Raw genomic sequence first — 16145 nt, 5'->3', positions numbered from 1 at the left:
AAGCTATTCCTAGTATATTGTGCTCTCTCGCTCTCTCTCTCGCGCTCTCTTTCCAAAACAGTAAGCAGGTGAAGGGCAGTGTGTGAAAGAGGGAGGAGAATGACAGGAAGAGACAGCAGGTGAGGAAACAATGAGATGATGAGCAGAACATAACACAAACTGACAGAAGAAAGAGAAACTGAGTTTTCAAAGCGTTTGAAGACATTATCGGATTCTCATTGTAAGGTACTGTCTATTTTCACAAACATTTCACATTTGGGTTGTGTTTGTTAGAGTTGATGTCGTTTATTTTTTTATTATTATTTACTTTGTTTTTATTTTACTTGCTGCATTATTAAATATATTATTTCTGATAGTAAATAAGAAAAAACCTTCAAAATGTTATTGATTGGCATTGTTTTAATTGGAGACACTAACACGTTTTAAGCAGGTTGACCTGTTGCAAGAGGCACAAAAGGCTTTATTTACATAATGGATATGTGTAGGTTTGTAGATTGATGTGAATCTTTGCTAAACCACATTTCCTAGCTTTTCACGAACAGCTTAAGCACTGGGCGTTGGTGTCATTTTGAACCGTTTGTTCTCTTACATGCATTTTTATTGCTTACAGATGCTTGTGACTGTGTTACTTATTGCCTCGGGGCTACTGACAGGTCATCTGATGTATGGCCTCCCTAAGGTGATTTGTTTTTTTAACATTTTACATCTGTTAGGATGCTGTGCTTTAAAATTCCCTTTGCACTTGAGATGCAAAATCAGCACAATCGGATATCTATGCTTAGACTTGATCTGAATTGCGAGCCAGAATCTTCATCACATGTTGATCTGTGTTGACTTAGTTGAGAACCCAAACCTAAATTTGGCCTTTTTAGTTGTATTCATTTGATTATGTGTGTGTACTTGCGTTCGCATGGCAAACTAACTCAAACACTGTGTTTCTTGGTTCCGAGCAGCAGAGTAAAGCGAGATACCCCAGAGACTGTCCAAATATGTGCCCACCAGGTGAGATAGCCTATTGCGGCAGTCATGTTCATTCCTGTCATACGAAACTTCACTTTCTCTGAATTGTACCCGGTTTGCGCGGTGTGCGTCAGCCTATTTCTGTCAAACGAGTATTAAACAGCTAAACAGGAAATCGGTGAAGAAATAGATTGTTTTTTATTACGTTTTTTTACATCATTCTTCATCCTTTACCTCTCCTTCTCTGCATCTCGTGATGGGAAACGGTACATTTTGACACAGAAGTGTAAACCACTTCCTTCATTAGAATGCCACTGCATGTCTTCTTTGTAACGTCCTGTTTTCATGCTTCTTCTCATCTCTTATTTTGCAAGACCTCAGTCAGCAAGTATGTGCATACTTTGTGTGTGTGTGTGCGACAACCCACATCCGCATTTAAGTTCTGACACTCGATTTTTAGACCTTTGAGACAGTCTGTGCACATTCAAATACAATTTACCTTTGTATTTAACCTTTAAAGGGATAGTTCACACGAATATAAGCATTCTATAAACTAATTGTTGTATTCTGATTAACAGCTTTGGTTATCCAAACTATGGACAGAATGGTCACCATTCAATTTTATTAAACGGACAAGAGCGGCTTAAAATCTTTCCAATACTTTGGTTTTTAGTCATATATTTTTTTAAGATGTACACATTTGAAACTACATGAACATTTTCGGGCAAACTTTCCCTTTGCATGATGATCATTTATTTGTTTAATCTACAATGTGTATTTGTGTTGCCTGGTAAATGTACATTGTAACAAGTTTTCTCTTCTCGTTCATTTTACTTTTCTCTCTATCCTCTTCCATCTTGTCTCTTCTCCACGCTTCCTCTTTTTCCTCTATGTCTTTCCGTCTGTCCATCCCAGGACAATACCTGTCACACTGTAGGTGCTCTCCATGTCGTTCTGGTTTCTACACCAGTCAGGAGAACAGAGAAGACAGCTGTCACCGCTGCTACCAGAACTGCAAACCTGGTGCGAATTTTCATCACACCCATCACAGTACATAAATGCAATGACCTGAGAATAGAAACAGGAAGTATTGCAAAAAAGTGCTTCGTTTTGAAATGACATTTGTGTTGTTAGAGTTCAATATGGCAGTGGTGGAGAAGTGCAAAAGCACATCAGATGTGAAGTGTCGCTGTCAGGATGGTTTCACTTGTACAGAGCACGACCAGTACACAGGTCACTGCAAACAGTGTGATCCAATCACCTCACCCACCCCAAGCCGGGTCTATACAAGCCAGGTCTACACAAGCAGGGTCCATACAAGCCGGGTCTATACCTCCACTGCAAGCACTTTATTCCCACGCACACAAAAGCCCTCAAACTGGTCGGGTAAGTGCTGCTGTTTGCCTTCTACTTGTCTCGATGTGTGCACGTTGTAATATTCCCAACAGTATCTAGGACCCCATCCCAAGTAAGGAAGCCTAGTTGGTTTGATTCAGTTTTGGTTTATAGATAAGGGGTCTCATTTATAAAACTTTGCATACATTTCATCTTTTAAGTGTGCGCATGCACAAATGGAAGATTTTGCAAGAACATGCGCAGTATTCCCTTTATAAATCTGGGTCAGGTGTGCTTACATGTGTCTCCACCCCAGCTCCTCCCCGATATTACCATATACATGATCGTTGGTCTTTGTTCTTGATAGAAATGTTTTATATACATTAAATAGGTTTTAGAACACGAGTTCTGCAATTTAGTTTAAGAGGAAATATAATGCACATCATACTCTTCGCTGTCATTTAAACATCTAGACGGCACTTAAGTGCTTAACTCCATTAATAAGAGTTAAATATTTCATCATATGTGTGTATAAAAGAGAAGCTGAGTTTAAAATGATACTGCGGCAGCCTGTATTATTAGGGTTCACTCGTACCAGTAAAATCTCGTCCCGTAGAGAACAATGTGATGGCGAGACAGTCCTGATTAAATATTTAGATTACATTTATATTTAAGACTTGAGTTGGATTTGACAAGATGGTGTTTTTGAAACCATTATCACTCCGTACAAGCGCGAACAACTGGATTATATGGAGTGAAATTACATCATCAATACTTATTTATAATCGTTCTTCTCATGTTCTTCGCACTTTCTGCAATCTGACTTGAGTTCACCAACTAACCATCTGTGTCGCTACTTCTCCTTGTCTCCAGAATGTGCATACGCATGGGTCAGAGTTAACCTCCAGGTGCGCACATTCTCCTGTGCGCACAAGTTTGTTTTTAAAGATGGGATAACACACGCAGTTTCTGCCAATCTGATGTTAATCTCGAGTACCTATACAGTAGTATTGCATGCTTCATATTTTTCGTAGTGTATTTTGTTTGATCAAATTTATGAAAGTGAAGCGGCATGGTTGGGCTTTCACACGCTGGCTGGTTGACGCGGAGTGAATCGAGCACAGAAATACTGTCATACATTCATTGACCATATTAAGCTTGAGAACTTAGCACATTTAACAGTGTAAAGAAGTCAGAATGCATGAAATAGCATGTTACCTCCGCTTTAATAGTTCACCACCTTTGCGTGGAAAGTGGTGTACGCACGTTTACAGCCCCGTTTTGTGCATACGCAACATTTATAAATGAGACCCCGGGTGAGTGAGGTCAGGATGATGCAGGGCCAAGGGCCTCCTGTATGTGAGAGACCCTTCAAAGCCTCAGACGTTGTTGGCCCCTAGCTGCTATTTTTAAAGACACATTTACAATTTTGGTGGGTGGAGCCCTTCAAGGACAGTCACTAAAGTGATAGTTCACCCAAACATTCTGTCATCATTTACTCACCCTCAAGTTGTTCCAAACATATACATTTCTTAAGAAAATATTTTTAAGAATGCGGAAAATCTAAAAATGTTGGGGAACTATTAACTATTATATGTTGTTCAAGCATGCTTCCAAGTATCTTTCGTTCTATTCAGACATTTGGAAATACTTGAGGCTGAATAAATGATGACAGAATTTTCACTTGCACCTTATTATTGTATCTGTGCCACATCCATTGTTTCTAATTGACTTCGCATCTCTCACAGGTGTAAATGGAGCATTGGTTTGGATTATTTTTGCATTCATGTTAACAATGTTATCCGTCATCATTGTAACAGTCCTCTTCCGGATCTGCAGAAAGAAAGAGAAAGAATGTTTTAAGCAATGTAAGTTACACATTACACAGATGTTCAACATGTTGAACAGATGCATTTAATGCTGATTGGTTAGCGATTGTCTTACCTCTCACTGTTTCTTCTTCAGTTGTCCGGCGATGTTCATTGGGCAATCTAGAGGTAAGTTTTAAGTTAGAGCAAATCTTGTCTCATATTCTTTGTTAGAATAATCGTATTTACTGACGGTCCCTAAATGATATAAAGGTGGATAGTGAGACCACCTTTCCTACAAACAGCCAGCCAATTGAGCAGCCATATGCCCAGGAGATGCCACCACATGAAAGTACACCCACCAATCAGAAAACAAACAGTTCTTTCCATCACCCAACCGTCCCTGCCCAGGCAGTGCCTCCATCTGGCAATTTAGGTACTATGAAAGTTTTTACTTTATGTTCTTTGGGGGGGTATTACATTTTTTTTATAAACAATGTTCCACTGGCTCTGCCAGTATGCAGTATATAAGGGATAATATACAGGCAGCTGTTTGTTAAAGCAGATTATTACAAGGCAATTTGAAATACTTGATTCTGATTGGCCAATCCCTACATTGATAAAGTCATAACATTCCCTGACAACTAACATTCAAAACTAATGATATATGGTAACCCGGACGCTGCAAATCATTTTGACAGGCACAGTTTAATATTACACAAAAAGTGTATATAGATATGGCTTTAAGTAACATGTAATATCCGTGTAATAAGCGGGATTATGTACAGATAATGTCTGTTATCGTGGAATAAACCCCATCAATGTAATACGCGTGATCACACGGTCTGGGTTTATTCTAGCGATAACAACCGGCTGTACATTATCCCTTACATAAAGCCCAAAGTAAATTATGCCACTTTTTACATGGCTTGACACATGAGATACTGGACACAAAATATTAAGGTATTTTTAAGATCATTTGTTACCAATACAAAGCTTACACGAGGAATAATTTGTCTGTTGGCTTTAGACACAACTAATGGTCAAGCAAGACGAACATGGAATTTGGTTTAATTATTTAATGGTTAGAGAGTCAGATTTGCCACCAGATGGTCAGTGGTTCGATTCTCAGGGCCGGCAGGTAAAGACACGGTCAAGGGCACCTTACCCCTACTCGCTCCCCGGGTGCTGCAGTGATAGATGCCCACTGCTCTGGGTGTACGTGTGTTCACGACTTGCTGTGCGCGTGTTCACTTCTCTCTGGATGGGTAAAACGCAGAGGTCACATTTCGGGGCATTGGTCACCCTATCTGACAAATAGGTCACTTTCACTTTTCACCAGCGGAAAAAATTAAGAGACCACTCCAAAATTATATTCAGTTTTTCTAAATGTATTTATAGGTATGTGTTAATGTAAAATTATTCTTTTTTTTCATTCTGTCAATTAGTGATAACATTACTCCCATATTTCAATGAAATTATTGTTTGTTTATTTGTAGAATATTGAAACAGCACAAAATAACAACAACTTTTTGTAGATCTTGTATTCTGAATAATATGATACTAATAAGGCATATATCTAACTTGCAAGTCGTTCTTTAAGGTTAAGATGGAAAGGAATGCCTAGATGAGCCTGTTTTATTAGCTATTGTGAAACCTTGGAATTTCGTTACTGGCCAATCAGAATCAAGTATTCTAACTAAAGATTAACATCAACCTGTATGCAATATCATTTAACATAAAGTCTCCAGATAATATGAAATCAAATCAACTTCTCTCTTTCTGATAGGTCCCTTCCACATCTATAGTCCCCAGACAGTTTTCGTGAGTTTGCTCAATCAGTTCGGATGGGACGGAGGCGAGAAAAAGGCAAATGAACTGCAACAAGAACCTTTAAATAACAGCAACATGCCCCACCCGCAATCTCCACCCGTACATCTATCTCAAGAGGAGAAAAACCAAGAGCATGATTTTATCTTCTTTCCGTCTCAAGAACAAGGGAAGGAGTGCCATATATCTAAAGAAGAGGTGCTGTGAAGGATCGTGGGAAATATCCGCTCGTCCGTACTGTTCGGCTGCTATGCGGTTTGTTGTAATTGATGCTGCATGAGTACCCAGTATTAAAACTCTAACCCTGGCAGGGGATTTTGTCTAGAGAGCATAAGGAAGACCTGGGTGTCTGTAGAATAGTATGGGTCAAGCCTGACAGTTCATGCTGTAAATGTCACCCATACCCCCATGCTAAGAGTCGTGATTTCGAACCATCACATCGGCTGGCATGACTGCATGAGGCGTCGATGTCAAAAGTGAAAATCAGTGCTGGTCTCTCTCATCATGGAGGAGAGATGACCCCCGGGCCGAAGCTTTATCTCAGCACCTTTTGGTCAACATATCAAGCAAAGTATCTGCACTAAGACACTCAGAAGGCCAAAGTTTGTGTTGTTAAGGTTATTATAACTGAAGCGTGCTTCATATGTCTGGAATGACTAACTTCAAGGTGCCTTTGTTGTGTAATGACATTCATAGTTCGTAAATATGAATGTTTTAATTTATTTTACATGAAAAACTAGTATCTTGTCAGCAATATAAATACCAGAAGTTTTCGTAGTCTCACGGTGGTCAGTCTCTGGTTGATTGTGTCAGCTTTCTTCCTCTTTGGTTTATATGTGGCAGACTTTGGATTGTGCCACCAAAAAGTCCTGACATTTTGACGATGGTCTGGAAATGTCAACGTTGGTTTGTCGTTCAAACCGAAGCAACCCAAAAACGAGGACCACAGGAACACACAAAGCTTGTGTTATGTTAATGTGTTTTATTTTCGCTGAAATACAATTCGGATACCTGACATTGATTGTAAAGTGCAATTGCATCAATAAAATTGTATTTTTATACACGTTTTATTTGAGTGCGTATGTAAATGAAATGAAATTCAGTTACATTTTCTGCAAGTGGGTAGTAAACGTGAAATATCTGAGAAACTGCCATCCTTTGTCATGTGTTAGCATTTTTTGCTAATTATTTTATAATGATAATACATGCGGCTTCTCAGCCCATATTAATTTACACAGTACATTACAAAATTCACCTCACATCACAGGACTGTTTAGGATATACTGCACACTTCTCCTTAAAGGGGTCATATGGTGCGAATACGTGTTTTTCTGTGCCTTTGTTGTTTTATAAGTTGCCCATGCATGTATTAGACACGTACAATTGCAAAAATGAAAGTGTCAGACTAAATGACGCATTCTATCTAAAAGCGAATTCTCGCCTCGTGTAACCACACCCCCACAATTCTACGTCAGTTCGTAGTATGATTTGACTGAAACTGCCCGAATGTATACGCAAGTAAGGTGGGCGTACCTGTCAGTACAATTGCTTTGGAACCTGATGTTCCAAGTATGGTATGATGTGTTACATTTTATCGCACGCTTGCAGCATTCGACCAATCACTACGCACTGGTTAACGGGCCAATCACAGCACACCTCGCTTTTCAGAGCCATGAGTTTAGTAAAAAATCTGCGCATTTCAGAGAGCCGGGGCAAAGAAAAAACAGTCTTTAGAACCTTAAATCGTATATACACATTACATCTAAAACAAACAATAATATTCGTTTTAGCCCTGTCATATGACCCCTTTAAACTATGTTTAACAAAAAGTCGATGTTGATAAAACGGTTCATGGACACACCAAATATATATAAATACAAACAAAAGCACAGACAATATCATTCACATCATTATTTGCAAACAATTGTACAGTATATTCAGTGTCTTTGTGTGCAGTGGGAAGTGTGTATCTGGGAAGTGTGCTGTCTCTGTATTTCTCAGGATGGTGTCCTAAGACAGACGGTCATTCTCACAAAATCTTCAGGCGGCCGTCTAACTACAGACCCTTGAGCGTATTTCGACATCTGGTTTGTTTTAGTATAAATACTCCAGCCACACACGCATCCGTGGTCGTCTGCTTCTGTCCTTCTCAGACATCCTCCAGTTCTTCAGTTTTTTCACACACCTCCTGCACTGGCATTGGTACCTCCTCCACTGTGCACTCACTGGATTCAGATTCCCTCTTTTCGGAGGAACAGAGAGCTGATGACCAATAAGAGGAACAATATTAAATGTCACACTACTGCTATGAAGTACATTCCCATGTTTATATAACATGTTATATGTTTTATTCCTTTATTATTAATTTTAAAGACCAATCCTAAACGCATACAGTAGTTCACCAATTCTTTCATCGTTTATTCACCCTCATGTCATTTTAAACCTGTATGACTTTCTTCTGCAAAACACAAAAGAAGATATTTTAAAGAATTGACTTTGACTTCCAACCCAAACCACGGAGATATTTCTCAAAATATCTTCTTTTGTTTTTCAGTCATATACAGGTTTAAACGACATGATGGTGAATAAATGACAGAACTTTTTCTCTCTAATAGCAAAACAGTTGGTTTATGGAATGCATTGACTGGTTTTGACACTGACCGGCTGATCCTGACATGATCTGTTTATATGGCCATCCATGTCTGCTGATGAGAAGGAAACAGGTGAGCAGAGCGCACACACACACACACGTAAAACACAGACTCACCGAGATCCACATATTGTCTGGAAGAGATTGACAGAAAGGGAGCAAACGGATGGAGAGAGGAAGAAAGAGAAACGGTATACTGGTCAATAGCGGACACACTGTGTACGTGTGTGAGACTGTTTTTTCAATTTATCAGTGGTTATTCGAACAGAGCTCCAGGTTGTGTCAGGACTAATGCTCACCTGTGGTCGCTGGTGGTTGAGTAGTAACTGGCGTCTGGACCTTCACACATGTCTCACAACTGCTGTCACTGCATCTGTACCCGTCTTTGCACGTGCACACGGTATCGAGTGTCAGCGTGCAGTTTCTCTCAACCTTCATATCTGCATATCACAAGAGTAAAAAGGTGTTAGGTAGAAGAAGCGTGTGTACGTGATACAGTCATTTCACCCGAGTTTCAAAATTAAAACAACTCGTGCACAATTTGTTTTGTGCTGACTAACAATTTAATTTGTTTACATTTTTTCATTTTTCCACCTAATCTTGAGCAAAGGTTCAGTTCCCGACATAGTCCTCTTACAAAATGTTTGATTCAAGCGCTAGTAGACTGCTTTTGCACTAGAGTAAAGTCTACATTATGTACTGTAATTGTGCTTAAAGGAAGGGTTCACCCAAAAACGTATTCCATAACTCGCTCTTGAGTTGTTTCAAATCTGTATTAGGGCATACACACATTTAGCCCGGTTGCTCTCAACTGTGCCCAAGCGCTCACATTAGTCAATCGAAGGCTTTAGGTGTCAAACGCGCCTGGAACGGTTCGGTTAGGACAGTGTGAGGACGTCCTAAGCTTCTTTGTTCTGAGAGAAATATATTTGGAAGAATGCTTGTAACCAAACAGTTCTTGGCCACCATTGACTACCATAGTAAGAAAAATGTCTTTATAAATGTCCTTGTTTTGTCAAATAGCATTTTACATACTGTGTTATAAACTAATATGTTAAACTTTATATAGTAACAACATAATATATAATATAAATTATGTATAAAAAGTGAACTATAAGCATGATATTAAATTAAAGAATACTACTTACAAGTACACGAGTAGTTTACTGATAGTATACTTACTCATTACCTACAGCCAATAGGCTAATTTTGTTGTCTATACAGTTTACTGATGTTAAACTTAAATTAACTTTTATGAACTATAAAGTGGGATCATTTAGTTCCAAGTTCTATTGAGACACTTACAAGTACTATCATACTACTATAGCACATCTATATCAGTACGCAAAGCATGCTTATAAAAATACTTTGCTTAAGTTTACTTAGAGAGATAGCTCAGCCAAAAATGAAAATGCTGTCACCATTTACTCACCCGCTTGTCATTTCAAACCTGTATGACTTTCTCTCTTCCACAGAACCGAAAAGAAGATATTTTGAAGAATGTTGTTAACTGGCACCCTTTCCCTTGCATTGGCCCAGTGCTGCTCTGTTACCAACTTTCTTCAAAATATCTTCTTTTGTGTTCTGAGGCAGAAAGAAAGTCACAAATAAAGGATTGAAATAACAAGAGGGTGAGTAAATGATGACAGAATTTTTATTTGTGGGTGAACTATCACTTTAATTACATGAACTTAAAAAACGCCTGTTATTAAGGGCCTTAATATATTGAAGGGATTGTGTTTTGCAGTATTTAGTTTCAAACCTCAACAAACACACCTGAACAAGATCCAAAAGTTAACTTGAAAATTACAAGCTGGTGTGTTTGAATGGAGTTGAAACCAAACTCTGAGGGACACGGTCCCTCCAGGACTAGAGATGAAATAAACCAATACAATCTCAGTAGGCAGTACATTTCCTTTCCGGTCTTAACGGCACACTCAGGAGGCTTTTTTCCATGTGTATCTTGTGCACCTTCTCACTGCACGAGAAACTAAACTTTCTCAGACCCCCATCCACCTCCAGAATAGAAACCCACCAAGAGCTGATAAAGGGGAGGCCCCTGTCTCGTTTTACGGTCATGTTTGTCAATTCTAGTTTATGGCTTGTTACTGATGAAGTGATTCATGTGACGATTCAAAATGTCAAAATGTATAACCTGACAGGTACAGACCAATATAAACATACCATAAGTGATAGTACAAAAAAGAGAAGTGAAGTAGACGTACGATCTTTGTTACAGCCTTTGCAGAGTTTGCACTGCAGGTAGTCGGTATTGTAGTCGTCATTGTAGTATCCGTTGTTGCATGGCGCACACTTAGTATCTGACTGTCCACTGCATCTCTTTGCCATAAACTCCCCTGTGTAAAAACACACATGTAATGTAAAAAGGAACAAGTAACAAGGAGTGTGGCAAAATCACATTGAGGATGCTGGTAAAAAAGGTAAAAGGATGACGTGGCATTTCAATTATGCTGCTTTATGAGTTTGGCAGGTCAAGTTCAAAGAACAAGTAGTCATCATACGGGAAACCGAATGTGTCATTTTAAAACGCTCATTAAATGTCATTCAACCATACAAGACCCTGAAATACTCCACAAACAGTCCTCAATGCTGTAATCATTCCTCTAATGAAATGATATTCCTGCCATTGTAAACATTCTCAGTTTTAGCTATGAGCTGTGTAAATGTCATATCACTTCTAGTATTCATCTGTGGATTGAATTTGTCAAGAGAGAACTCAATACATCTTATCTGAGGTAGTTAAACTTAGTTAACAAGGCTACTAAATCTTAACTAAGGAGTTCACCTTTAACTTTAATTCAACTCTGTTTTGACTGTGACATGCTAATTTTCATTCAAAATCTATATAATTTATAGGAAACGGGCAGTTGATTTAATTCACCTGGTGGGCATTTATTGCAGCATTGGTCTCCCTCCTTGTATTTTATTCTTTCATTACAGTTCAGTGATTGGTCGAGAGAAAGTACAGGTGATACGAGCAGGAAGATGCTAAGCAGGGTGAGCATCTGATTGAAAGAGAAAAACATGTGAACAAAATGACACCTGGGATAACACCTGCAATAACTGTTTGAATGAATGTCTCGCTCTCTCTTTTTCTTTTACTATCTAGAATATTATTTATTAATAATAACTGAACATCCCTTAAGTTCTGTCATCATTTACTCATCTTCTTGACATTCAAAACTGTTGGACTTTCTTTCTTTTGCAGAACTTATTTTGATATATGTTGTTAAATGGGCCCCATTCACCTGCATTGGTTTTGTGCCAGTTATCAACTTTCTTCAAAATATCTTCTTTTGTGTTTTGCGGAAGAGAGAAAGTCATACAGGTTTGAAATGACAACAGGGTGAGTAAATTGTGACAGAAATTCACCCAATTTTTGGTGTGAACTATTACATTAATGATATATTTGTATATGCTAAATAGAAGGAATAGCAAATGTCTTAAACAGTAACGTGAACATCTTAAGCATTAACTACATTGCCATGTTTACTTGCAAAGCCAATTAAGTGTTAAATTGAATCTTTATTATAATATATCTATAAGGCGGATAGGTTATTCGTAACTTCTTTACATTGGATTTTAATAAACACAAGACACATCCCACTCTTTACTACTTAAAAGGTTCAGGTAGTTTGACGTTTAACTTTTAATTGACATCTACATAAACCTTAACATCCTTCTAAAAACATTTGAATCAGATCAGAGAGCAGCACATCACATGGTACATTTCAACCACGTCGAAGTTTTTTTAACCCTACCTGACCACACAACCTTCAAGTACAGAACAAAGTCTTACCGTGAACATGTGTATAAGACTGTAGAGAAGCAGCAAGAGATGTGAGTGAGTCGAGCCCCTCTGAATCTTTGAAGGTAAGGGGACAACACTTGAGAATTAAAAATCATTATCAGTAACGTCACGATGACTCATATTTAAACTGACATTTGATGCTCTGCTGAAGGACCACCGAGATCACAACAGCATCACCGTCTATCTACACCTCTCATGCACCTCTTTTTCCCCTGCCCTGAACTTTCCATGAAACCTTTTTAGTCTTTTTATAACGTTTAACTAGTTCCAAAACAAACTTTCTCTCTTCTCGCCGTCTCTCGTTGAGACAAGTGCATGTGCGCATATACCGTGCAGATACAAAGGGTCTCTCGTTCTGAGTAAAGTCGTGAGTAAAAAACGACTAGCACTTTGAACAGCCACTCATTCTGAGATAAGAGATTAGCAATGAGGTTAGTAGTATGACGACTCATCACGTCGAATCCATTTAATCTTTAATTCCAATTTATGAAAGAAAATGGTCATCATAAAGCAGTCTACTGTACAGTCTACTGTTTGTAGGCCAGGAATACTATTGTCTCGTCTCTTTTAGTAACCAAGTATGTATATGTGACTATAAATTATGTTCAGTCTCTTATTCTGTTTAGAATATTCATGTTATTGACATTCCTGTATATACTAAATCATTGGCTTTTCTTTATCTGCTCTCCCCAACTTTACAACTACTTGTGGTTTCAACGCATTGCTTTAATTCTGTGGAACTGACGTCTTTTAAGTGAAGAGTCATGTTCACAGTTGATAGATTAGACATGACACCGCAAAAAACACGTGCAGACACAAAAACACATTTCATTTTTACAGTAAAAGGAGGACTTACCACAACATCACTACAACCAAGTGAACTTTAGGAAGCTCAGCTTACTCAAACAGCGATAACTTCATCTGCTGATGGGCCTGAATCGTATACATTTCTGATCTTCAAGTAAAAGAGTTCTTCCCCTTATGAGTGCACACCGTGTGAGTGCAAAGCTTGGTTAAAAACAAAAGTACAATATTATCTCACACTCTATTATACTAAATACTGGGGCAGTTAGCGGCTTTTGGCACCAACCACAGAAAACGCTTGCTAGAGCGGTGACATCCCTCGGCATTAGGGTGATGATATGATACAATGGTTTGAGGCCTCTAACTTTTGCATGCATGCTTCCTTATAGTGAAGTCTACTGACACAATGAGTCAATGGCGAGTGGAGAGGACCTGTTTGTTCATTTTAAGAAAAACTCTTGGTTTGGTAGGTCCAAAAATTTGTAGGCCTTTACTAATTCTCTGGTCTGGTCATCCAGATTCAGAGCATGTATTCATTTAGCGTAAGATTTTATTTAAAGCAGCTTTAGGGACAAGTTAAGGACGAATGAGGGACCATTTAAAATGTTACCATTAAGAGATGCTATTGTGAGAAATGTCAAAAGTTGTTGGGGTACCACTGTTCTTCAAAATATATTTGTGTTCTGCAGAAGACAGAAAGTCACACAGGTTTGAAATGACACGACGGCCTTCCTTTTTGGGTGAGCTATCCAAGATTACAAGAATAGTGTTGAAGAAGAAATGAAAACCTTATTGTTCGGACCTAGAGAAGTGTCCAGTATATTGAGAAGATGGGTGCAGGAACTGAGCACATTTAAAAAATAAACCGTTGAGAACATCCTGTCTAGCCGATACAGCATGCTGGACCAGTTTGGGGAGATGCCGAATGCCAAAGGTTGCAAAATAACAACTTCAGCTAAATGAGATTGCTTTAGTTCTCATGAATTTCTTGAATTTATGTGGACACTTGAATTAAGGGTCCTTATAACCAGACACTTTGGCAATGAACAGTTTTGAAATGTACAAATTTTAGTCAGCGGCATTAGTCAACATATCCTTTTGACGTAAAATCTCACAACATCGTTTTCTTTTTAACCTTTAGGTCTTTCTGATATTTGACATCTGTTCATTTCTGTTAGGTTGTTTGTTGCTTCCACCTTACAGACATTTCTGCAGATTTGAGCAGAAATGGAAAATGAACGACTCCACAAATGCGTGTGACGTAAGTTTTTGCATCATTTTTTTATGCCATTTTTTATATGCCATTGTTTATTTACTCTGGACATTTAATATTATCAGAGCCATACATTTCATTTCCCCCATGCAGTGTTTTGAATGTATTGGCTATTACAGTATATAGACTGGCAGAAGTAGGCTTTTTTATGCTGGTTGTTAATAGTCAGTGTGCCATTTTTAAACAACCAATGAATTTGGGCTGGAAGATGAATCTTTTTACATTTCCCTTTTTTGGTGAACACACACGCTTAAAGAAATTCTTGTACCACAGGAATCTTACCGCATTTACCAGACCATTGGTTCTAGAAATTGCATTACTGCATCGCTACTACATTTACACAGTCGTCTTCAGATATTTTCAATGATAACATCTACCAGTGAGATGTATGTCTCAAACGAATAAAGATTATGAGAGAGTTTGCATGTGAGTGTTTTTTGACGTCCCAGATGTCCCAACAGACCCCAGCTAGGCCTATCTACGACTCAAACCGTAACTGCAAACTATAACTTCTTTAACAGCACTGTGGATTTAACATATTAATTTGGCATTGTTCTTTTATTCTTGTCACCTCACCAGTTATTCTTAATCTCCATGGTTACACTGCAGGTCACAGTGGAGCAGGATGTGGTTTTGAGGTGAGGAAGTTATTGCTTTGCTTCAGTACTCAGCTCATACAAACCATAGCTAAACATCTGTTATGAAAGATCATGCACTAAAACCTAAATTAATTAGGTAATGTTTTTGTCACCATTCATTTGTCCACATGTGGTTCAAAACTCCTTAAGCTGTGAAATACAAAACTATTCCTTTAATATGAATTATATAATTAAATATTATTTTATGTAGGTTCGTTGGTGTTCTTATGTACTGGTTATGTAAAGTGTTAGCCTATTACATTACCTGCCTAATATGCTGTTGGTCCTGTGTGTGCTGCCCTGACAGCTCCAGCCCACCGAGGCATGGACTCTGCAAGACCCCCGGAGAACAAAGTGGTACAAAGGAGGTTAGCAGCAGATTGCTTGCTTATCTTTGACTCTATCCTGACCTTAATATGTGGCCTTATGCTGCCTTCACGTGCACTCGTACATTTGATTATTCCCACTTCTGATGTCATGATTCCGAGCTGGTGGTGTTCAGGTGCTTTGTTGTATGTGGAAATAATGGAGAAAATGTTATATGGTAAAAGTTCTCAAACGTACATCTTATATAGTTTTACTAGTCAGCTCAAACGGTTATTCATATAGGCTATGTAAATATGTACCAAGGCAATGAAGCTGTGGCCGAAAAAGCGAATAAATCATATCTGTCACAGCAGAACTCTCTCTCCCATCCGACATGTTGAGGCCCGCCCATATCGGGAACTCGGGTATCAAACTGATTTGCCATCTTCCAAGTGGGAAAAGCGACATCAGAGGGCGATCGTGTGCAAATACTATCTCGGTAATTCTTATTTCCGAAGACTCCTAGAGCACGTGAAGGCAGCATTATGCTCGGAAGTGGGATATTTCCCACCACAAACGAGAAAGAAACGTCTGGATTTACTAACACTAAACGTAATCAGTAACATTAAAACGTGAATGTTATGATATAGTAGCATTAAACACGACAAGTATGTGTTAACCCTAAAAGAGCACCGTTCCGCGCATTGTT

General features: G+C 38.6%; 2 protein-coding genes across 4 annotated transcripts; one reads left to right on the top strand and one right to left on the bottom strand.

Moving 5' to 3' along the window:
* Nucleotides 1-122: 122 nt before the first annotated feature.
* Nucleotides 123-7086, top strand: LOC306901270 (uncharacterized protein). Of its 3 annotated transcripts, none has more exons than XM_079468933.1 (9): nucleotides 123-225; nucleotides 611-679; nucleotides 954-1002; nucleotides 1876-1983; nucleotides 2095-2346; nucleotides 4044-4163; nucleotides 4261-4292; nucleotides 4377-4539; nucleotides 5893-7086. In XM_079468933.1, exons 2-9 carry the CDS (start codon nucleotides 611-613, stop codon nucleotides 6138-6140), a joined length of 1041 nt encoding a protein of 346 aa, XP_079325059.1. In that variant the 5' UTR covers nucleotides 123-225; the 3' UTR covers nucleotides 6141-7086. The 3 variants fall into 3 exon arrangements, with proteins under 3 accessions (XP_079325059.1, XP_079325061.1, XP_079325060.1); XM_079468935.1 differs by having other exon boundaries at nucleotides 145-220; nucleotides 5893-7001; XM_079468934.1 differs by having other exon boundaries at nucleotides 150-679; nucleotides 5893-7001.
* Nucleotides 6898-12479, bottom strand: LOC306901271 (uncharacterized protein). The gene is made up of 6 exons (XM_079468936.1): nucleotides 12404-12479; nucleotides 11486-11609; nucleotides 10809-10940; nucleotides 8883-9023; nucleotides 8595-8717; nucleotides 6898-8195 (listed from the first exon to the last, which is right to left on the bottom strand). Exons 1-6 carry the CDS (start codon nucleotides 12410-12412, stop codon nucleotides 8083-8085), a joined length of 642 nt encoding a protein of 213 aa, XP_079325062.1. The 5' UTR covers nucleotides 12413-12479; the 3' UTR covers nucleotides 6898-8082.
* Between the last annotated feature and the right edge of the window lie 3666 nt (nucleotides 12480-16145).

The sequence above is a fragment of the Barbatula barbatula genome (assembly GCF_947034865.1).
Source record: "Barbatula barbatula genome assembly, chromosome: 12".
NCBI lineage: Eukaryota > Metazoa > Chordata > Actinopteri > Cypriniformes > Nemacheilidae > Barbatula > Barbatula barbatula.
This window is presented reverse-complemented; position numbering and strand designations above follow the sequence as displayed.

Bases quoted from the DNA above. Each gene is read 5' to 3' on its own strand.
- LOC306901270 (XM_079468934.1), top strand. From the start codon at position 590: ATGCATTTTTATTGCTTACAGATGCTTGTGACTGTGTTACTTATTGCC. The intron at 680-953 runs GTGATTTGTTTT...GGTTCCGAGCAG, and splicing joins TGATGTATGGCCTCCCTAAG to CAGAGTAAAGCGAGATACCC. The intron at 1,984-2,094 runs GTGCGAATTTTC...TTGTGTTGTTAG, and splicing joins CTACCAGAACTGCAAACCTG to AGTTCAATATGGCAGTGGTG.
- LOC306901271 (XM_079468936.1), bottom strand. The intron at 10,941-11,485 runs GTGAATTAAATC...GTTTTTACACAG, and splicing joins CTGCAATAAATGCCCACCAG to GGGAGTTTATGGCAAAGAGA. The intron at 8,718-8,882 runs GTGAGCATTAGT...AATCTCTTCCAG, and splicing joins TCAACCACCAGCGACCACAG to ACAATATGTGGATCTCGGTG.